General features: G+C 41.0%; 1 protein-coding gene and 1 long non-coding RNA gene across 8 annotated transcripts in view; one reads left to right on the forward strand and one right to left on the reverse strand.

Annotated features, from left to right (window-relative positions):
* Positions 1-12,691: 12,691 nt before the first annotated feature.
* On the reverse strand, positions 12,692-14,806 carry LOC147224271 (uncharacterized). 2 transcript variants are annotated; one of them, XR_015107488.1, is made up of 5 exons: positions 14,759-14,806; positions 13,545-13,673; positions 13,115-13,188; positions 12,923-12,987; positions 12,692-12,824 (listed from the first exon to the last, which is right to left on the reverse strand). It is a non-coding gene; the product is annotated as an uncharacterized LOC147224271 (long non-coding RNA). The 2 variants fall into 2 exon arrangements; XR_015107489.1 differs by lacking the exon at positions 12,923-12,987 and having other exon boundaries at positions 12,702-12,824.
* The window catches only part of trip12 (thyroid hormone receptor interactor 12), a 38,577-nt gene continuing 27,974 nt past the window's right edge, over positions 13,582-24,184 (forward strand). Inside the window, exons 1-9 of one of the 6 annotated variants that reach the window (XM_086164900.1) lie at positions 13,582-13,602; positions 16,742-16,888; positions 17,146-17,271; positions 17,501-18,285; positions 22,018-22,123; positions 22,376-22,512; positions 22,627-22,710; positions 22,844-22,939; positions 23,034-23,185. In XM_086164900.1, coding sequence (XP_086021026.1) covers positions 16,791-16,888; positions 17,146-17,271; positions 17,501-18,285; positions 22,018-22,123; positions 22,376-22,512; positions 22,627-22,710; positions 22,844-22,939; positions 23,034-23,185 — 1,584 coding nt within the window. In that variant the 5' untranslated portion in view covers positions 13,582-13,602; positions 16,742-16,790. Of the gene's footprint in view, positions 13,603-13,678; positions 13,763-16,741; positions 16,889-17,145; positions 17,272-17,500; positions 18,286-20,183; positions 20,289-22,017; positions 22,124-22,375; positions 22,513-22,626; positions 22,711-22,843; positions 22,940-23,033; positions 23,186-24,184 lie in introns of those variants that run through there. The other 5 variants (XM_086164898.1, XM_086164899.1, XM_086164901.1 and 2 more) reach the window with 5 other exon arrangements.

A 24,184-nucleotide genomic window follows, 5' to 3' on the forward strand; every position in this document is an offset into this window, starting at 1 on the left:
CACCAGCAACACTCTGGCACATCCTGGGGTACCTTGAGGTGTTCCATGGCCAGATGGGATGTACTATCCCTTCATCGTGTTCTTTGTTGACAATGGTGCTTAGGAGTAATGGCTCTATTCCAAACTCACCAGATGTTGTGCCCTTCTCCTACTCACACCCACCCACCCACACACACACACACACACACACACACACACACACACACACACACACACACACACACACACACACATATATATATGTATATATGTATATATATATCAGTGACGTGCAGTCAGTAGAGGCAGGGGAGGGCGGGCCTCACCTGTCATCATGGAAAGAAAAAAATGTAAAATGAAAAATAAATTAAATGGTTATATTTATTCAATGATTTGTACTATAAAGTTATTTTCCACTTAACTTCACCAGTTTTAGTTTTTTTCACATTTACCGTTCAAATATGAAGAAGCAACGTGCAGGGACACAGCAACCAGCTGAACCCATTATGGATTGCACAATGATTTAATTAACTGTGCTGGCATGCAATGCACTAAGACCGTATTGCTGTCTGTAGAAGTAGATGAGACCACAGATGTTACAAACCAAGCCCAGATTTTGGTCATATTATGGTATGCAGCCACATCTGAAGCAGGCTGTGAAGGAGGCATTTTTGGGCTTTGACGATGTGCGTGAGGACAGACGCACTTCTACCATCACTGAGTATGTCCTGCAAGTGTTGGAGAAGTATAACTGTATAACAGACTTACAATGGGGCCACTGTAATGGCCTCAGAACTTAATGCCGTGCAAGCTAAAATTAAAGAAAAACACTTTTGATATATGAACTAAATTTCCATAGTTTAGCTGATGTATATAATTTTTTTCATCAAAAATTGTAACGTGTTTCTTGTGCTAAACGATCATAAAATGACTGAGAAGAGACATTAAGTGAGGCACGCAGTGACAGTGCCTCGTGGTAGGGGGCACTGGGGATCCCAGGGATCCCTCTTACTTCTCAGCTCCAGAATAATATAATTAGCAATAGCAAGCTACAGTAAACAGTTAGCAAGTCAGGTGCAGCCGTTAAGTTATTTTTTCCTCTTGCTTGGCCGATCTGTAAGAGAGGAGGATACGGAGAATAGGGTTAGATGGAGAAAGTTGATTCGCTATGGCGACCCCTGAAGGGAAAAGCTGAAAGAAGAAGGAGCTTGGCCTTATTTCCAAAATGGAGGATTACATAGCTAAACTAAGAATTTTCTAAACTGGACTTTCGGACGAAGCAGGAGATAATGATAAAGGAAAGACTAACGCCTGAGGTAACAGGTTTACTTCAGACTACTGGACAGAAGACCCGGTCTTTTTTTTTGTAATTGTAATACAAGAAATTGTACATAAATAAGCCGCACTTGTCTATAAGCCGCAGGCATCCCTGTTGAAACATGAGATATTAACGCAGTACGATCTTACAGGAAAGATTTTTTTAACTTTTAAATAATGACGGTAACATCTACAACTGCATAAATGCAAATCCTTTTTTTCAGAACAGATGCCGAACTTACATGCAGCAGCTATATTTCCTTCTTCGGAAGCCAGACTGATCACCTCCAACTTGAAAGCCGCGTAAAATGCATTTTTGCGCATCTTTTTCATGATGGGGGTGTGTGCAATAAGCGCAAAGTGATCGATCTGAAGAATTATCATTAATGCGAGTGGTTTTGCCAAAACAGTTTTATTTGTCCACTGTGACAGTGTTGGAGCAAGGAAGCTACCGTAATTACCCTATAAAAATCCATAAATTAGCCGCATTGTTGTAAATCTCCCAGTTCTTTAAGCATGTGAAAAAGTAGCAGCTCATATGCTAGATTTTACTTAACGCACACACACACACACACACACACACACACACACACACACACACTTCTTCTTAGCTGTCCATCGTGTCTGATGATGACACTAGTTCCAAGGCGGGGTCAATGTTGTTGATGTTGCTGCCACCTCATATGGCTATGAAGGCTAGTGTTGGAGCTGCACGCTCGTGCACAGATGAAACAGGCATATCCTGACACTGGGTCTGCCTGTTGGTGTCGTGCGCATCTTGTGGTTCTCCTTTCAATGAAGATGTTTATTTGTTCAGTTGCTTTGCCCCAATTAGCTCACCAGGTTGGTCTGTGAGATGCTATTGCCTTGAGGTTGTCAGGGTTGATGTTATCCCTCATGAGTTCTTTCCTTCAGCAGCCCACTTAGAGTCATGTTGTTGTCCATAGAGGACTTGGCGTGGGAGGCAATAGCCAGGCATGCTAATAGTGTGGCCAACCCAGCATAGATGTCTGTTGGCCAGAGCTGCTTCCATGCTGATGGTGCTAGTGGCACCATGGCAATATGATCCAGTCTTACCAGGACAGGTTGAGAATTTTTTGGAGACCTCTTATGTGAAATATTTCCAAGCTGTTTATATGGCGTCTGTATGGAGTCTATGTTTCAGCCTCATAAAGTATGGTTGAAACACAGACTACATTGTAAACTGCCACTTTGGTGCTGATTTTTAAGTTGTTGCTGTCAAAAACTCATTTTTGGAATTGTCCAAAAGCTGATAGGCTTTGTTGATCTTGTAGTGTATTTCACTGTCAAGAGAACAGTCTGCGGAGAGCGTGGTGCCCAGGTAGGTAAACCGGTGGACAAGACTGAGTTGATTTCCACTTATATGGAAGCTAGCACATGAGGGGGATTCGGTGCAGAGTTGAGCCATGACCTCAGTTTTCTTGGTGTTGACTTGGAGACTTAAAGATAAGGTATAGTGCTGAGATGGTGTCCAGATGGAGTCTGGTCTGTGTGCCAAGACAGCACAGTCATCTGCATACTGAAACTCATGGATCTGGCAGGTTGATCTCTTTGTGTGAGCCTGGAGCTGTCAGATGTCGAAGAGGTTACCTTGGATGGCAGTATTCCTGGTCTACACCATCTTTGTGCTTTAGAGCATGGTAGAACTATTGAGTGATTGCTGTGAGGAGGAGGTTGAAGAGCACTGTTGCCAGGACACAACCTTGCTTCACCCCAACATTGACCTCAAAGGGCTCTGACTGAAGCCCTCCCATGGCAGCTCTGGCTTGCATTCCATTGTGTAGTTGCTGCAGGATGGAGAGGAACTTGGGTGCCACAGCCCTGAGTTGTTTCCAGAGCATGTCATGGTTTATAGTGTCAAAGGCTTTGCTGAGGTCAATGAAGGCAATGTAGAGGCCTCTGTGCTGCTCTCTGCTTTTCTCAAGTTGCTGCTGTAGAGTAAAGATCATATCAGTTGTGGATCTGGACTTCCGGAAGTCACACTGCATGTCAATGAGAGTACATTCTGAAATGTACTCCACGAACTGGGAGAGCATAATATTTGCAAGTACTTTGCCTGTCGTGGAGAAGAGTGAGATTCCATGACTGTTGCCACAGTCTGCTCTGTCCCCTTTCTGCCTGTAGAGGGCATTGATGTTGGTATCCCTCCATCCCTGGGGTACTTTCTTGACAGATTTGGGTGATCAGGAGGTATACATGAGAGGATAACCTCCATATCTGGAGTACCTCTGCACACATACACTGTATAAGTGTGTGTGTGTGTGTGTGTGTGTGTGTGTGTGTACATTATTTATACTACTTATAGTGCCCTTAAGGTCATAGGGGTTCAGGAGCCAATCTCAGCAGTCACTGATTTGATTCTGATGGGGCATTTTTGTTTGGAGTTCAGATGTTCTCTCTGTGACTGTGTAGTTACCGCTTGGTTCTCTGGTTTCCTCCCACAATCCCACAACACCCAGAAGGTTAATTGGGGACCCAGATATTTGAGTGAGGGAATTAATGGTATTATGTCTATATGTGGCCCTGTAATCAACAGGCGACCATTCTAGGGTTTACCCCATCTCTCACCCAGTGACAGCTGGGATAGGCTCAAGCCTCCTGTGACCAAGTGCAGGATAAGTGGTATTGATATAAAAATTTAAATATGTAAATAAAACACACACTCATACATTATCGAAACAGCTTATTCTGCACTCAGGTTTGCAACGAAGCTGGATCCAATCTCTGCCAATCCTGAGAGAAAGGCGCTACATCCTGAATGATCCTGGTTGATTGCAGGACCACATATCAAGACATAACAATTTACTGACCCGTTCACACTTATCGTTGATCAAGCATCTTTATTTATCGCATGTCTTGGTACTATGGGAAATAGCCAGAACACCCATTCAGACACAAGAAGGTGTGAACTCCACACATAAAGATCATAGAGGTATCAAACCAGTATTTTTTATGCAGTGGCGGGCCGTGCATTTTACACCTAGGCCTTCAATAGTGCTCCGAATCAATCCGCCCCCGAAATAATTAGTATATGGCTATAAAAAAAAACATCTAATGCAGTATAAAGAGAGGTGCATTGCAGATAGATAACCCGTGTTGTGTTAGAATTCGCTCACGAGAGCGCATCACGAGACGATAAAGGAATGCCCAACTGTGTACTCTTCCACTGACACCCCCCTGTGCGTAATCGATTGCGCACCCCACGGCCATGTCCGGAGCGCTGTCCCACGAGACCCCCAAGACCCATGGTGAACACAGTGACTTCCCCTGATATCCATTTAAAGCCGTTGATCATCTAAGCCCAGCTTTACATGTCTGACTCTACCCACCTGGTGCATGCCCTCCTAGACTCCGGCTTGGCGGGAGTCTTCATCTCAGCTGCACTCTGGCGGCAGCTTCAAATCCCCCGGATCCCATGTTCCCCCACCTTCATCGTACAATCAGTGATGGGGAAACCTCACTCTCCCAGGCAAGTCAACTCACAGACCTCCTCCCTTCAGCTTAGAATAGGGGTTCTACATGTTGAAGACATTTCATGTCCTGGAGGAATCACAGAGATCTGGTGTTAGGCAGACCTTGGCTGATGGCACATGAGCCTGTAGTTTCCTGGGCCTTGGGAAAAATTCTGCGCTGGGGTGAGACCTGCAAGGAGCGCTGTTTCCCACAGCTCCCTCTAACTTGAGTAGTGCCTATCTATGCCACATCAGTGGAAAGCCCCAATCAAGACCACCTTGCCCAGATTCCCTCGCAATATGCTGGCTGTCAGGATGTCTTCAGTCCACAATGGGCCACTGCGCTGCCTCCACATCATTCCTGGGACTGTGCCATAGATCTACTTCCCGGCCATCCCTTGCCAAACGGAAAGATCTTCCCTCTCTCTCTCTCCCTGAACACGCAGCCATGGAGCCCTATATAGAACATTCTCTGCACCAAGGCCATATCCAACCATCAAAATCCCCTGCTGCCTCGCCGTTCTTCATCGCAAAAAAGGATGGAGGTTTAAGACCCTGTGTGGACAACCGAATCCTGAACAAGGCCACCATAAAGTTCCGATAGCCTCTGCCTTTAGTGCCAGCTGCCTTGGAGTCCCTCCGAGGTTCCACAATATTCTCAATACTAGACCTCCGGAGCGCCTATAACCTGGTGCGCATCAGAAAAGGAGATGAGTGGAAAACTGCCTTCGTAACCCCCACTGGTCACTAGAAGTACAAGGTCATGCCATATGGCCTAGCCAATGCCCCTTCCATGTTCCAAGGCTTCATAAATGAAATATTCCGAGACTTCCTCCAGAAATTTGTGGTCGTTTACATAGATGACATCCTCATCCACTCCCCAGATCTGTCCAGCCACATTCGCCACGTCACCCAGGTCCTCACTAGGCTTCGGGAACACCAGTTGTTCCTCAAGGTAGAGAAATGCCTGTTCCATCAGTCCGCAGTCCAGTTCCTTGGCTACAACCTCCAGCCTCAGTGGGTGAGTATGGATGTAGACAAGGTCAGTGCCGTCCACTCTTGGCCTCAACTTTAGACCATCAAGCAACACGCCGTACACCCTCGTCCATGGAGGTGGTGGCTGGGGGGGGGTACTGTCATGACTCCTCGAATCCCCAGTCCAGCTTCACTACAATCACAGCAATTATCAATCCGGTCCAGTTCCCCTGAGCTCTAAGTGTCTCTCAGGATTCAATCAACTCCAGCACGGCGATTATCCTCCTCACCTGGAGGCCACGCCGCACCTGAAAGGACTTCAGCTAATCAGCCAGTGTATTTAAGTTGGACTCAAAGTTTCAGTCCCTGTCTGGTCTCGTTTGAAGGAGTTTATGTCTTCTTTGACTCTTCTTTGTATGGAAACGCTCCAGATTGAGAAAACGTTAAACAAACCTGCAAATCTACTAACCTGCGTCTGTGCTCCTGGGGAACGCGTAACAAGCAACAGCTGCGACACATAAAAAGCACCAATAATAACCTGATAAACTTGCAGTGTTCTTTAGGAAAATAGCAGCATTTTACTCACCAAAATTCTGATCATTTGTAGACAAAATCCATCCTCCTTTCTTTCTCAGAGTTCAATTATTCTGTCGCACTGATTATCCGTGTGCTTCAGCGCCAAGCACTGCCAGCAATAAAATTTGCCTCGGAGCCAGGGGTACCGGTCGTAGTTCATGGCTTGCAAACGTCAGACAAATCCTTTTCCTGGTTGTGACAGGCTCCCCAGAGCCTTAGTTGCCCGACCCTTCTTTACTATGTCCAGCTTCTCTTCAAAAAGAAAATCGCTTTAACAATATATTAGTAACTAAATCTGTTTCTTCTCCTTCTGCAGCCATTGTGGGTTGATAAAAACAATATTAAACAAACATAACTATATTTCTGTTCACAGCTCGCTAGAACGCTTCTCCTTGCTAATACACTTGTCCACTCTGTGACTGCCATCAGAGGGTGTGAATACGCTGAAGTTGCTGAAGCCTGCTAGAGGGCTTTGATGTCGCCAACTCAAAATCTGATTGGTTGAAGCAATAGCGTCATCAACACTTATTTTTGCAGAACCGATTGTGCAGGCCCCCCCCTCAGGCAGACTCCTTTGACTTTGACCCTGCCTCGCAACACGTTATGGCTGAAATGTGATTGGATAGATGCTTCATTATGAAAATGCATGTCTGGAAGCGGCACAACTAGGAGAAAAGCTAAAGTGAACGGACCATTTGGAATCACTTAAGTATTCATGGACAAATTTTAATTAACGTTTGTGATTCAGATATTTTTTTAGGCCGGCAGAGAAGCCCTTGCAGACCCTGACGGCCCACCACTGTTTTTATGTTATGCAACACAATGTTGTACTTGCCTATTCATTAGTAAAATGCTTATTTCTTGTAGATCATTACAAATATAATGTTGGCTAGTAATTCATTTTCATGTTCCAGGGACAAAAGTCTATTTATCTTTTAACAATTATTTTAATGAATGATAGAATTATCCATCAAAATTGGAATAGAATTGCAACACATTTATGCGTTTATATGAATTTTTGAATATTTTTGAAAAGCTTCCATATTAACACTAAATTATCAAGCCACAAGATTGTACTCTAATTGAATAAATACAGCAGACAATGGTTGTTGTGAAGCAAAATACAAAGATTTTGTTCCCTTTGAGTACTTTGAAACTGCAGTTGAATCAAAACTTCAATAAATCCATGCTGGTGCTTTAAAAACTACTTGTAACTGCACTGGGACTGGCTCCACAACCTAACCCTAACGCTAACCCTGACCCATGTTACTGTACATGTTTATTGTGAGGTCCTGACAATAATTCCTAAAAACACAACCAGAGAGGTATAATGAGCCACAGGAAAAATTAAGACAAACAGGCAATTGTACTAAAGACATTTAACAAACTATAAACATCCCCTGTGTTTCCATCATTTTTAATGTGCTATTACAGGAAGTTTTGTTGTGTGATGCTAACCCAATGTCTATTCCATGTCAGACAGAATTTTAAAAAATATATATTGTTGGACAAAAATGCAGCCTCAGGGCAGCACTGGCCAGTGACTCTCTGAGCAAGCCTCGGAGGGGGGCAGTGTCTCCCTGAGCTGGTCCCAAGCCTGGATTAATGCAGAAGGTTGCGTCAGGAAGGGCATCTGGCGTAAAACTTTTGCCAAAACCAAACATACGAATCAATAACCAGATCAAACCGAATTGGTTGAGGACCGGGTTAACAACGACCGCCATTGGTACCGGTGACCTACAGGGAACTAATGGAAACTGAGCTACCATAGGTCAAAGAAGAAGGGGAGGAAGGCGTCTTCGGAAGCAGAGAGAGAAGAGGAAAGGCAAGAGTCTGGGACTGAGAGTAGGGACTTTGAATATTGGGAGTATGACAGGAAAAGGTAAAGAGTTGGTCGACATGATGCAGAGAAGGAAAGTGGATATACTGTGTGTCCAGGAGACCAGGCGGAAAGGTAGTAAGGCTAGAAGCTTAGGAGCACCTTAGGGCTTTAAGTTGTACTATCATGGTACTGATAAGAAAAGAAATGGAGTAGGAGTTATCTTGAAGGAGGAAATTGCTAGGAATGTTCTGGAGGTGAAACGAATGCCAGATAGACTTAGGAATCTGAAACTGGAAATTGAAGGTGTGATGCTTAATGTTGTTACTGGCTATGCCCCACAGGTGGGATGTGCGTTTGAGGAGAAGAAGAAGTTCTGGAATGAGCTAGATGAAGTGATGCAAAATGCCCCCAGAGACGAGAGAGTGGTAATTGGTGGAGACTTCAGTGGGCACATTGGTGCAGGCAGTAGAGGGAATGAAGAAGTGATGGGCAGATGCGGTATGCAGAATAGGAACATAGAGGGACAGATGGTGGTAGATTTTGCAAAAAGGATGGAAATGGCTGTAGTGAACACTTTTTTTCCAGAAAAGACAGGAACATAGGGTAACTTATGAGTGTGAAGTAAGGAGCACCCGGGTAGAGTACATCTTGTATAGCGCATGCTTCACATGTATGAGGTCCTGGGTTCAATCTCCTCTGTAAGTGTCTGCCAAATGACTGTATTCTGAGACCGGTAGGAGAGTACTTGGTGCGTCATCTGGAAGGAAAGCATATAAGGAGACTTGGTGGTGGTATGAGGAAGTGCAGGAGTATACAGAGTATACAGAGAAAACGGTTAGCAAAGAGGAAGTGGGGCACTGAGAGGACTAAAGAGAATGGACAGGAGTACAGGGAGATACAACGTAAGGTAAAGATAGAGGGAGCAAGGGCAAAACAAAGGGCGTACGATGATCTGTATGCTCGGCTGGACAGTAAGGAGCGAGAGAAGGATCGGGCGTACGATGACCTGTATGCTCGGCTGGACAGTAAGGAGGGAGAGAAGGATCTATACAGGTTGGCAAAACAGAGATATAATGATGGAGAGGATGCACAACAGGTCTGGGTGATTAAGGATAGAGAGGGAAATGTATTGACAGATGCTAGAAGAGTAATGGGAAGATGGAAAGAGTACTTTGAAGAGCTGATGAATGTGGAAAATGAAAGCGAGGCAAGGGTAGAAGAGATGACTATTGTAGACCACAATGTAACAGAGATTAGTAAATATGAAGTGAGGAAGGCATTGAAGAGGATGAAGAGTGGAAAGATAGTTGGTCCTGATGATATGCCTGTGGAGGCGTGGAAGTGTCTAGGAGAGGCAGCAGTAGGGTTTCTGACTCGATTATTCGACAGGATCTTAGAGAGGGAGAAGATGCCGGAAGAATGGAGACAAAGTGTGATGGTGCCCATTTTTAAGAATAAGGGGGAAGTGCAGAATTGCGGCAACTATAGAAGGATAAAGTTAATGAGCCATACAATGAAGTTATGGGAAAATAAAGAGTGGAAACTAGACTGAGACCAGAGGTCTGCATTTGTGAACAGCAGTATGGCTTCATGCCTAGAAAGAGTACTACAATTGAAGTATTTGCTTTCAAAATACTAATAGAGAAGTACAGTGTACTCAGCCGCAGGGAATGTTCAATCTTTGTAGTTACTGCTAACAGCTAAGACAATTTATATCTAATTATATTTCTTATTCTTCCTCCTTTCCACGATTGTCTATTACTGTTATGTTTTTACTTGAAACTCTGGCACAACAATTTCCTTCGGGATTAATAAAGTTGTTCTCATCATCTCATCTCATTTCAGAGAAGGCCAGAGGGAGCTGCATTGTTTTTTTTTTTTTTGTAGACCTAGAAAAAGCATATGACAGGGTGTCAAGAGAGGAGCTCTGGTATTGTATAAGGAAATCTGGAATGACAGAGAAGTATATTAGACTGGTGCAGGACATGTATACTAGCTGTGAGACAGTGGTGCGCTGTAGGTGTAACAGAGATTTTCAAGGTGGAGGTGGGACTCCATCAGGGATCAGCTCTGAGCCCCTTCTTGTTTGTAGTAGTGATGGACAGTCTGACAGATGACGTTCGACAGGAATCTGTATGGAAGCATATAGGTATCATAGTTCAAATTAAAATGAATTAGCATGAGTTTTCATGTTCAGAATGTTGCAGTATTGGTAATGGACAGGTTGACTGATGATGTTAGTCAGGAGTCTCCATGGACTATGATGTTTACAGAAGATATTGTGATCTGTAGTGAGAGCAGAGAACAGGTTGAGGAAAATCTAGACAGGTGGAGGTGTGCGCTGGAAAGGAGTGGAATGAAAGTTAGTCACAGCAAGACAGAGTATACCTGTGTAAATGAGAAGAACTCCAGTGGAACGATGAGGCTACAGGGAGTGGAAATCAAGAAGTTGGAGAATTTCAGGTACTTGGTGTCAACAGTCCAGAGCAACGGAGAGTGGGGAAAAGATGTGAAGACACGGCTTCAAGCAGGTTGGAATGGGTGGAGAAAAGTGTCAGAGGTACTATAAGATAGAAGACTATCAGCCAGAATGAAAGGGTGTACAAGACAGTGGTGAGACCAGCGATGCTGTATGGCCTAGAAGCAGTTCCAATGACAAAAAGACAGGGGGCAGAGCTAGAGGTTGCAGATGAAAATGCTATGGTTCTCTTTGGGAGTGACCAGAACGGATAGGATCAGGAATTAGTCTACCAGAGGAACGGCTCAAGTTAGATGTTTTGGAGAGAAGGTCAGAGAAATCAGACTGAGATGGTTCGGTCATATACAGAGGAGGGAGAGTGAATATATTGGTAGACGGATGCTGGAATTGGAGCTGCCAGGCAGGAGGTCTCGAGGAGGACCAAAGAGAAGATTTATGGACATAGTGAAAGAGGATATGAAGGTATTTGGTGTGAGAGAGGAGGACACAGAGAATAGGGTTAGATGGAGAAGGTTGATTCACTGTGGCGACCCCTGAAGGGAAAAGCTGAAAGGAGAAGAAAAATATTAAGAATAAGAATAAGAATAAGAATAAGAATAAGAATAAGAATAAGAATAAGAATAAGAATAAGAACAACCTTTTTTGTCCCGAAAGAAATTGTTGACAGAAGAAGTAAATAGAATAAAAATGAGAAAAATTTAGGAAAAAGAGACACTAAGGTGAGAGAAACTTTGAAGGGAGCAGCCCGAGACAGCGCCAGAAGCAATTTTATAGGACAAAGTTAATTCAATTTGCTCAATTATACCCATACTGGGTTCTTAGGGTGATTATCTCCCCTTCAACTGTGGCGAGCTGTGTTTTTTTTGTTTGTCATAAATGTCTAAACAGTGAGTATTGCTCAGCGAGCCTTTTAACTTGAACACTACAAATATACACTATCTCACTTAAAGTTTCCAAATAAGTGAATATTTGTTATATATTTGAGAACACGATTAAAACATAATAAGCCGTCATTGAATGACGCCAAGATAAGTCTGTCTTTACAGTCCTTTCATCTATAGGATAGACTAGTCGGATAGACTTTATCACATATCCCAGAGTCCTTGCCTTTTTTCCACTGTTCCCCTCTTGGCCATTCACATCTCAAAGGATGCCAAGGATCCCACACAACTTCCCTCCTCAGCAAACTTCTTTTGTTTCAAAACTAATTCTCTGGAGATTTTCTCAAGTTTGGGTGATCAAGTCCCAACATCCCTAAATGGATATGAATCTTTGCTAAGTGATGCCTCCGAGGATGCCTTAGATGAGGACTACAGGTTGCAAATGGTCAAGTATTTCGTTTTTTGTTGATTTAAACATTGAGCTTCTTAAAAAAAAATGTATCCATAAGAAATAATTTGTCCCAATATTTTTGGACAAGATGACTGTAACGGCCTCCTTTCTTGATTACCTACTAGGATATTTACTCTGACAGGTTGCAGCAACAAGGTTTTGTAATAATTTAGCCCCAAACCTGGTTTATCTACTGACCTCCTTACTCTTTTTAGTGTTGATTTCAGGATTTTGTAGATGCCATAAACTGTTACAGTCATACAATGTCTAAGTTTGTAGATTTGTTGTCTTCACATGAGGCAAGGAGCACCCTAGGGTTCTTAGACGGTGCTATTATGTCTGTATAGGCTGGTATAGACATGTGTCTGAGCTTTTGTAATGTGTGCTGTCTACTGTTGGAAGGACCTGCCTTCATAAAGAAAACACAGTGACATCTTTTTAAAAAAACTTCTTAAATCCAAGATACTAGCTCTCATGTAATGCTGTTGAATTACTAATACAACATTTTTGGTTCAGTTTTTTGTATGTATTTATTGTTGTCATTTTTAGAATACTGTTATATTGAGTGAAGTTGTTTTATTTTTAAACAGCTGTTTTTAAAGTTGCTATAAAAAACATTATTACAGTATTCATATTTAGAGAAAACAAAAGGGGTCATTAAGAAACAAATGTACTTAATTGAATTGATTCAAAGCTCATAATTCAATTTCAATATCTGAAATACCGGGCACTAAAGTTAGAATTTCAGTTAGTTAAAAAAAAGCTTCAATAGCAAATCTTGGGGCAGTGTCTCCCTGAGCTGGTCCCAAGCCTGGATAATTGCAGAAGGTTGCGTGGTTAGGCTGAGAAGGTTGACCCGCTGTGGTGACCCCTGAAGGAAAAGGCCCAAAAGGAGAAGAAATAAATCTTATTGAAACGATAATGTCGTTATTACCATTGGTTCATTGTCTCTTAAACCACTTAGTTTACCTTTGTGTGAGGATGACATTGTATGGTGTTGAAGCATACAGTTAAAAATTGCAGAAAAACACTTGCTGTTGAGGAAGTTCAGATTATTGTCTATGGGTTTTGCCCACAATGTATACTAGTCAAAAACAGCTCACTACAAAATGAAAATCATGTTTGCTCTGTCAAAGGTTAAGTTTTCTGTCCACTAGTTACCTTTTACAGCTGTGATGTCACAACGGCAAGGCAACATCACTAAGGGTCTTCACACCAACCCAGAGCCTATAGAGCTGCAGCGTCATAAAGGTACACGTTGGCATCACAATGACAAGTGTTTTTTGTCACGCCGTGTGTGTGTGTGTGTGTGTGTGTGTGCGTGTTTGTCTGTGTGTGTGTGTGTGTGTGTGTGTGCGCGTGTATGTACGTACCTACGTATTTGTATGTGTGTGCGTACGTGTGTGTGGGGGGTGGATAGTATAAATATAGATATATAGCTTATACACGCACGGCGGTCACAACCCAGTGGAGTCACACTTGTGTCAAGCACTTTCGACCAATCATTTATGTGTTATAGTGCCGATGATGATACTGTAACGCCATATGTATCTGCATCTGACGAGACTTCAAAGCTGTTTTATTCACATACCTATAGAGTGAAAGAGTCGGTTGGCAGCACAAGCGGACGGCGAAAACTAAAATTACAGGTAACTAGTTCCTACGCGGATGAATCAGGCGGATGCATATTGTGGTTGTGGGCCCCTCAGCTGATGTGAAACTAGCGGGGATAGAGAGAAAAGAGGAGCTGGTGCACTGTCTGTTAGAAGTACAACACTGGAAGAAATAGGTAACAACATTAAACCAAAGGTAGACTTTTTAATTGACACCACAGCAAGAAGTTTTGGACCTTCGGTGTTATTCACTATCGGGTAGACTAAGGGACATACAATTGACGATTGATCGGGTCTTGAATTCCGTATCTTCTTTCCTGTTTTGTGTGTAAAAAGGTAGCAGAGGCCATTTCTTACTGCTAGCTTGCGTTAACGTGCTAGCTAGGCATACAGCTAGTACATTTTAACACATTTTGATAAAATAATGACAAAATAAACTGAGCCTGTCTATTGCAGTCAAGTTATTGTAGACTAGAGAATCCATTCACCGTGATGTCGAGCCGGCATATTGTAACGTTAAGCCAGCGTCAACACGACTTGCTAATATTAATTAGCTTGTATACCAACGTTAGCATTGTAATAGCGATAACGTTTCTGGTCGATTTGACAACGTTCACCGTCTGATAATTTATGACTGCTGTGTGGCAGCTAACTGGTGATGATAAGGTCGGTATTTTTGAAAAGCGGACAGCCCACTAAACCAATATCAATCATTATATCTGATGCAGAAAGCTAACATTCGGGTGTTTGTTTTTGTCTGCTCAATGTTAGCGAGTGAACCGTCATGTAAGAAATACTCGCTGTCTTATTAGGCTAAGCTAGCACTAGCTTATGAATAATTAGTTAAAATATAAAGTTAGCCTTCCCAGATATCATTCTTATGGCTGTTAAATTGTTTTTTCTTCTTTAACATACCGCCCACAGCAATATTGTATGATGTTGACACGTCGCGTTTGTAAGCTACTTGTGTCTTGGGTATTGCAAGCTAAAACATGAGCTAGCGTTAGACTCAGACATTGGCCTTCTGTAAGCTTACAAGCATTCATGATTTCAAGTTTGGTTAAGACCTATACTCCAAACAGATATTTTTGACAATGATAACACTACTGAATCTACGTAGTTAATATTACCAATGGATTATACGGTTCTGTTTGATTTCCCATCAAACAGTATAGCAGTCAAGCTAACTTACGTGTGAGTCATGTACATTTCAAAGCAGCCAGGCAGACAGACCACTGTGTCATTGCTGGTAGAATACTGTTAAGACTACTTTGGCTAAATGTTTGGCTTCCAGAGAGCTTTATCATCATAAATTGCTTTCGAAGGACGGTAGAGCCAATGCTACCATTTTCGACCTGCAAATTACTGTTGGGTTATCGCAGGTAAACGAAACTGGATCTTTCAACTTATGGGGTCCGTCTTGGCCTTAGAGTAAAATTCGTCATCGTTGCCAGTAAAAGGTCGCTTTTCGTATTTGACAGTTAATTTTAAAGAGGTTAACGATAAACCGATTAAACTGTTACGCCAGCTGCGCATTTCCATCTATCTATTGGTCCGTTAGCGTGTGTAACTTTATCGAACCGTTCTCGTATGTTAGCGGCACTAACATTAGCCTTATCGTTTTGTCGTCGCAGTATGAAACATTGGGGCTTGAGAAGATTCGCTTTGCTGATATGTAAGTTTGTTTAGTTGACAGGGGTGTGACTGAGCCTCTGTCATATGTATGTAACCCACCTAGCTCCGATGCGAGTGGCTAAATAGGCTTCTTGGTGATAATAGATAACTACGTCAGAATTGCAGGCCTTTGTAAATCAGAGGGTCCTGCAATTGGTTGCACTTGTTAATATAATGGACTATGAGGATGCGCAGGTGAGTGTTTCCACCTCTATCATACTCGCAATAAATTAGAGTATCCCGCTCCAGATGTCAGATTGGGCGAATAAACAAGACCAGGATGCACTGTCAGTGCAGGCCTAAATCGGCCCTTTGAGTTGCCGTGTATGGCGTATTTCCATAATCAATTCCAGCGTGATTAAGGCGTTATTCAATGATTCAACTCTCGTTTGTTGTTGAAAGCAGTGTTTAAGCCGTGACTCAATAGCCCCGCTTATGTCAGTTGATAAAATCATCTTGACGCTTGTGAGTGCGCGTGCATGTGAATGCGCGTGAAAGTGAGTGTATGTGACAGTCACTTATTACCAGTGTATAATTTTTTTTTTAATCAGCACCCTTTGTCATTGCCATCTGACATCTGGAACTGATTCACCTTTAATGGTGAGATATCTTTACCATGTTGCTCTCCAGGCACTGACAATTTTGTGCACAATAAAGGAATTTTAAAGAAGTATGTAATACTAGCTATCATCATTTTGAAAGATAATTTGTAAGCCTTTTTTTAATTGTAGTCTACTGCTATGAGTATACATATTAACCTGGGACTTAATGTGGTATTTGATGATAGTGCAAGGGGCCATTTCAAACAACATGTAGTTTTTAATGCATTGTAATTGCACTACCTCTTTTTTTACATGATGCTTCAGATGCCATCAGCTTGACAAAAGTGCTGTTCATCTATTTTGCTGTAAGCATGTTTTTCTTGTGACAGAAAGATACTTTAATGTACTTTCATCTCTGTGTTAAATTGTTTATAGCCAGTTGTCAGTCATGGTGAAGAAGCTATTTACAGTTATTCACCTCCCTCAATCTATAAATCCTGAGGAAAATGATTGGACGCATTTTTAAACCAAGTAAAGCCAATTCTCACCGACAAGTTTCTGTACCAACAGTACAATCAAAATATGGTATTTTGGAATAGTTTTCATACAGAATCTGATGCTTTGTTGGACATGTGTGAGTGTGTGTGTGTGAAAATATATATTTTAGTGTCACTGGTGTTTTGAGCCTGCTTACAAATTCAACAGTATTTAAAGGGAAAGCATACTGGTAACTGTTTCTATTAACTTCATAGTGATTCTGATTTTTTTTTTTTTAATAATTATTTAAATTTAAGACAAAAGGATAAAGTAGTCATGCCTCTGATCCAATTAAACACACTTTAGGGAGGAACTTGAGTTTGCTTGTTGTGATCTATAGCACCCAACAGAGTCAAGTGTTTGGACAAGGAAGGGCCATAGAAAAGTAATGTTGATTTTTTTTTTTTTCTCTCATGTTGCAGTGAATGGTAGTGTCTAGAAAGGGTATGTCCCTTCAGGAGAGAGGTGCCAATGTCCAACCGGCCTAATTCCAATCCAGGGGGGTCACTGCGCCGTTCACAGAGGAACACTGCTGCGGCCCAGCCACACGACCACTCAGTCACGGGAAGGTGAGTCTTAACTGTACACTTTCCATTTAGTTACCAAAACAACTCAGTCAATACTTTGACCACTGTAAGTAGTTATTGGCTGGTTTTGCAAATTTGACATTTTTCATTGGCAAATGGTGATTTACTTTTAGCTTTTTGCCTCTACAGATGTGTGATCACAAGTTAATAGCAGTTAACAAAATGTTTTGATTACATTTCTATGGATTAATTCCAGAATCACACACTGTTGCTTGCTCTTTTAATTTTCAACCTTACAGGTTGCAGTCAGAGCAGGTAAAACATAAAGCAAATTCCCCACCTGAAAGTAGAAGACCTAATTCTAAGGCTTCCAAAGCCACAACCAGCTCAGCCACTGGCCAGTCCAGAGGGCACAGCTCAAGAAGGTATCCCCATCCCTACTTGTTTTTTTCATTTTCTTGTGTGAATGTTTGTAGGGTTTGTATTCAATATATTTATGTAATGCGTTATTTATTTATTGCGTTTGACACATTAATTTTGTTCTATGTATAAATAAGTACAAAGAAATTTTGCTTGGGAATTCATTACTAATTCGAGATTTTGCCAAAGTTTTGAAGATGATGTTTTATCTTTCTTTTTTTTGGTCCATTGCAGAAGTGGTCTTTCTCTGTCAGTGGCTTCATTTGTGCCGCAAGAAGAACCAGAGGCTGCTGGGACATCAGAACAAGAGCGGTCAAACCAAGAGACAAAGAGTGAAAGCACACGAGGGCTAAAACGAACTGAAGCCCCTGACCAAATTAGTACCGTGGGACCTACCCCTGCAAAGAAGCCGAAATCACTCCCATCATCCAGAGATAATACCTCAGAGACTAAGAAAGGCCCGGCTAAATCTAAGAAGAGAACAGTTGCATCAGAGCCACCTTCATTGTCAGGTCGAGGTCACAACAAGAAGAGCGGAGCTGCTGGGGCATCACCAGTCCAGAAACGGAAGAAGGCAGACTCCTTCCCTGGTCTAAGTAGCACCGCTGGGTCCCTCCCCAATCGCACAGAGGGCAGAACTGCAAAACCCACCAAGCTGGCGTCTAAATCGGCCGCCTCAGCCAAAGCTGGGTGTAGCAACGTGACAGACTCCTCTTCATCTGCCTCCACCTCTTCCTCCTCCTCAACTACAGGCACAAACAGCACCACACAGGGTGCCCGAGTCAAACAAGGGAAAGATCAGACCAAGGCACGCCGTTCTCGCTCAGCCTCGAGCCCCTCCCCACGGCGTAGTACCCGTGACCAAGAGCAGGCCAAAACTGCCGGCTCTTCAAAGTTCGAGTGGGCTGCACGATTCAATCCAAAAGTCAACCTGCCAAAACCTAAACTATCCCTTCCTGGTTCCTCCAAAACTGAGACCTCCAAACCTGGGCCATCAGGACTACAGGCCAAACTAGCAAGTGAGTATTACCCTTGCATCCATGCCCCCCTTATTGATTGTAGAAATACACATTTTATGTGTAACACTTTAATAGTGTTTAGTATCCCGCCCTGTGTGGTAACACATCATGTACTATATCATCTTTTACATTTTGCTTTGATCTATTGTAAAACGTATGTATTTGTACGTCATGGATTGGAAGTATTACTTTAATTGATATAGTTTTCTTCACAACTCAGTCTTTACCTTAGTCTTCACATAATTCTCCCCAGACTCAGCCACAACAGTTTGCTTCAATTGTAATGAAATGTAGTACATCTATATGATGTCACTGAACCTGAAACTGTATACGTCAGACTAATTTTTTTCTCACTCTGTCCAATGTCCGTGGACATTGTAGCCCACCGATCGATATAAAAGAACATAATTAAAGTATACATATATGAGAGGAGTGCAAATTGTGAAGAAATATGTACTTCACTGTAAAATGTATTTGACAAAAAATATATACAACACTTGTCCCATTTGTGCTTAAAATTGATAGTGTTACATAAGGTATACATAATTGCCATCCTGAGCCATTCTGATCACACACCTCTACATTTTTTGCATTTATGCTGGGTGTACAGTGTACTACCTAATAAACAAATACATTTGCCTAATCAGATAAAGACTTACCTTGACTAGTTGAGGTTTCAAACATTAAATCTAGCACACTGTTAAAAGTACTGCATGTATACCATTATTACTTGTAAACATTATTTTGTATTCATCGCGTTTTTTTCTGCCAGTTTAGTCATAAATGTAAGCATTGGTAAATGCATGTTGTGAAGGCTGCTGATGCATACACATGTACACATGTTGTTTTTTTTTTGATTAAGGTAAAGCTATAGATCTGAAATTTGAGTTTTAAGGTAATGCAGCACCATGAATGCCAATGAAATTAAACTTAACAGAAAAAAAGATCTGGGATTTATACAAGTGCTTGTCAGATAGCGTTACTTTTGCTTTTTACATATGGTTGGTCATGGATATAGTAAAATATTAAAGAAACACTCTATTTAATTTGAAAATGCTAAAAAAATCTTCTGAACAATGTTTCAGAAAACCAATTAAACACCCTCTAGGAGGCAAATTTATAGTGAAAAGCAACAAACGATCATTGTATGATGTGACTCCTCGAAATTGACAGCTAATAGTTAAGATTTATTAATATGCTCTGTATACTGCCAGAGCAATCTCATCTGATATAATCATCAGAGAATTCATTTGAAATTTTTCATTTTCTTAAATAAATCAAATTTTCTGCATTGTCATGCCATTCAAGTTGTCTTACCCATATGAGCTTTCTTGTAAACATATACAGCGCATGGATTCTTTAGAAATCTCTCCTCATTTAAGTGAAATCTGATCTCTCAAATGTTATTGTTTGGGCTTAATTAATTTCTCATGAGCTATTAGATGAACATCTGAGATTGTATGGTTGCTGAAAAATAAAATATAAAATGGTTTTGTCATATTGTGTAACTTTGATTTAATTTGAATGAAGCACAAATTTAATTCTGCACTGTGGTGCTTATGCAGTTTGTTTTTATGTGTACAATCATACAAAAAGCCATTTATCATCAGTGGATCTGAACAAACAATCTCAAATTAACCCCCTCTGATCTGTCTTTCATTAGGTTTGATATGGGAACATCTGAAGGGAAGTGGTTAAGTAGATGGTACAGATTTGATATGTTCTCTGAGTATATTAAAAAGAACAAGCTTTTGGGATAAGTGTTTGGTCAGACTGTTCCAAAGAAGTAAAGGGATAGATACCGGGGTGGGCTTTTTGCCATCTGCTTTAGTCCCAGACAGAGAGACCCCTCCTAAATTGGCTTGGCTTGCTTGCTCACCAGCTGACCTGTGGTATGTTTGAGGACAGGGGAGGACTCATAGATTGCTTCTGTAAAGAAAGAACTGAATGGCTTACAAATTCTTCAAGATTCTTTAAACTTATAGGTATGTTCAACAGTAATGGTAAGTAAGCTTATACCATTACATTGCATGTCATCCAATGATTCTGCAGAGCTTTCTGCGGGGGGATTCAAAGTTATGTTGAACAATGCTACCACAGTATTTAGTGTTGATAAAGATTTATATTTTTCGAGCTGAGATGATTTGAGTATCTGAAGAAAAACTTGATAGAAAAGTTTCAGAATTTGGGGCAAGGGATTTACTTGTTGACTGTATTAATTTACTTTGGTTTTACAGTTTTAATGTTTATTTTTGAACTGGTGAATCAAGTCCCAGATGAAGGTTGCTCTGTCATACTGCCATGGTTAAGTTACTATTAATACCCCTCTCATCTGAGGTACGGACTAGTGAGAGACAACACCAGTTACTTAGTGTGTAGATTAGGAGTTATTTCAAAATCTTTCTGCTCAAGAATCATGATTCTTCTGTCTTGATTCTGAATGAATTAACCAATTTCAACAATTTTTGTTACTGATAATCACATAAGGTGGAACTTTATTTATGTGAAGTGCAGTACTTGCCTAGTCCATTTGTGTCACAGCTGCAGCATGTTTTATTCTTGTTTGCAACATCAAAATTAAGTAAATACTACACAAATGCATAGGGACAAAACCTACAGGCAAGTGTGCATGTAGTTAAGACATGGTGACCACTGTGCAGCATAGCATGGTCCTACCTAAAACCCCATGACTGCCAAATGTCTTGGACAGTGGCAGTGTTATGCAGAAGTAACATTACTGCAGAAAGGCTGATCACAGCGAATATCAATGCAGAGCATTTTTTATTTGCTGTCTCATGGCTACAAATATATGTATTAAGATCTTCTTATGAAAACACACATCTTAATATTGATGTTGGTCACAATAAACTTAACCATTTACTACAAATTTGTGTGCAGGCAGTAGCTCCCACATCTACAATCTAAGCAAACAGTGAGCAGGACTCGCTCTTTTGAAAAATCCTGCTTCTGTATCATCAATGTACTTAAGCCATTTAGTCATTCCTTAAATTTTTCCTCATTCCTGTTCAATATGAAATGTTATTAAGTCTTGATGAACTTGAAGAAATTGAAACTATTGTCAACAATGCAATGTGGATAATCTAATGAAAAAGCGCTGAACCAATAAAAGGGTATTAGCTCAAATTTCTTATAACTTGATTTAGAGAAACTTATCAGGATACTTGACAAATGTCTGCAAAGTAACCAAAAACTTATTTTTATTAAAATCTAAATGAAACATTAAAATTGGTCCAAGAACAGGGCGCAAGCACTAGAACTATGTAAACTCTGGCAAACAACACATACAATAAAGTAACCATAGTCCTGTATGGTTACATAGTGGACTGTACAAACATGCTTGAGCGCTATTCCCTTTCCGGGAAGTTAGCTTTGTTGGGGTGAGTCTCGGACAATGTCTCTGGTCCTTGTACAACAATGCACAGGGAGACTGCAACTGTGGTGATGGTTTGGGAGGTGAACGCAGGGGAAAGTTAAAACATTTATTTACAATAAAAGAAGTTCTGTTTATATATTTGCAGTATATTTTTTTTAATGAAAAATTTGATAACACTAGATTTAGTAATTGATGTTTGTTATTCATATCTGATTGTCAGACTAGATAAAGTGGCATTTAATCCTAGCATGTAAGGGGTTTTTCAAGATTTTACTGCAGGCTAAAATTGGCCCAAATTATATTGACTTCTGTTGTACAACCTTTGTTGTACTCCAAAGGTTTAAGAAAGTCCACCAAGAAGCGCAGCGAATCTCCTCCAGCAGAGCACCCCAGCTTTCGGCGGGGCACACGCCAGAAGACCACGGGCTCCTGTGCCAGCACCAGGTAAAAAATACATTAGGTCCACCTCACTCAAACAAAAAGGAACAAAAACACAAGAATGGGCCCAAGGATTTGTTTTGATAAAAAACTGTTTAACATGATTTCTGTAAAGTAATGTCGTAGCTACTCGAGTTGCTCACAAATTCCCCTGAGTGGACTGGTGGGAAGCTAACCATGGCAACAGTCTGTGATTTTACTAGAAGGTACCTGTAATTATATTGCTGTTGTTCATATTATCTAATACTGTCATCACAGTCGGCGGGGCTCTGGCCTGGGCAAGCGTGGGGCAGCCGACTCTCGCCGACAGGAGAAAATGGCAGACTCAGACAATAACCAGGATGGGGCCAATTCGTCAGCTGCCCGCACTGATGAGGCATCACAAGGTGCTTCAGGTAAAATCCCTGAAATCTTTATCTGTGTTACTTGTTTTGCATTGTACTTAAGTAAAAAAAGGAATTGAAATTGGTCGAGATCTTTTAATTATATGACTTTGTCCCTCTGCCCAGCTTCTAGCTCAGTAACAGGAGCAGTAGGCATGACCACTTCTGGTGAAAGTGAGTCTGATGACTCCGAAATGGGAAGACTTCAAGGTATTTCCAACAACTCTTTGTGATCCCCTCCCCCTTCCATTGTCATTTCTGTATTTGTACACTAAGCATACAAAATCAATGTATTCACTTCTTTATTTAAGTAATCTAAAGCTTGCTGTGCTTGATTCTATAGCCTTGCTGGAAGCCAGGGGTCTCCCTCCACATCTTTTTGGACCATTGGGACCCCGCATGTCTCAGTTGTTTCATAGGACCATTGGCAGTGGAGCCAGTAAGTTGAAAATTAGAATCCTTCATCTCCTTGTGCTGTTGAAAATCTAAAAAACAGAATTGTGAAGAGTTATGTCTACCCTATTTATTTCTAGGCTCCAAAGCGCAGCAGTTACTGCAGGGTCTACAGGCTACAGGTGATGAGTCTCAGCAGCTCCAAGCTGCTATTGAGATGTGCCAACTGCTGGTGATGGGCAATGAAGAAACACTCGGAGGATTCCCTGTCAAGAGTGTGGTGCCAGCTCTGGTATGTTATATTTCCTTTTTCAATTACTTTCGTGGTATATGTTTCATGGTTTTGTCAAATTCAGTTGTATAAAATGTCAATACATTCTTTAAAATACCAAGAAAAAATAAAAGAATATTCAGACATAGAAATATTCTAACATTCTAGATTCTGCTGAAGAATCCTATTGATATCACCAGAAATCTTATTGATAATATGTTAATGCATTAATTATATTCAATGCAAATGCAAAACGTTGACTTATTTTAATGTCAGCTTTTATTTGAAACGATCTTACGATTTCCTTACAATTTTCATTTGAAATTTGGAAATTTTGTTTACACATTATTTAGTTGAATTTCGTAAGTTAATGAAGCAAGTATATAATCTCTTATCCATTTGTAGAAATCAATATTTAAGTATAGTGGAATTGACAGATATTGTATGTTTTGTATTGCTCATTGTTAAAGTATAAATGTAACCTTGAATAATAAAAAATCCAATCAGTTATCGTGCCTGTCGTAGACTGAAGGTGTTCTAAAGTATAATTCCGTAAATTTTGGTAGGGCCAGTAAGCAATCTACTTCTGAAAGAAGTTAGAGCATTTTTTTCCCCAATCTGCAGCATACTTCTTGAAAAACATTTTTATATCCATGCAATGCAGTCTTAACGATATAGCTGTATAGTGACCTTTCGCTCTCTTGACTAGTGTACACAGCTTGACTGACTGAATTTGATGGTAGCACTTTAGAATAATGATTTGGTTTTCATTGTCTTGACTGTTACTAAACAAAGGTGAATTGTTCATGGTAATGGAAGCTCCTTCTCATATGCACTAGATGCTAATCATACTAGCATTCTTAAAGTGAGTTAGAATGTATTATTTGTATCAACTTTGCACGTAATTTGTTTTGGTTTACCATTGGTTGCTGGGATACTTTTAGGTATTTGCAGTGTGCAGTGCCGTAGGCATTATTTTATTTGGAATTTGGTAAAAATGTACATATAAGTGTGGTTTTG

This window comes from Fistularia commersonii, chromosome 18, assembly GCF_037954325.1.
Source record: "Fistularia commersonii isolate RoL2024-O1a breed Wild chromosome 18, RoL_Fcom_v1.0, whole genome shotgun sequence".
Lineage (NCBI taxonomy): Eukaryota > Metazoa > Chordata > Actinopteri > Syngnathiformes > Fistulariidae > Fistularia > Fistularia commersonii.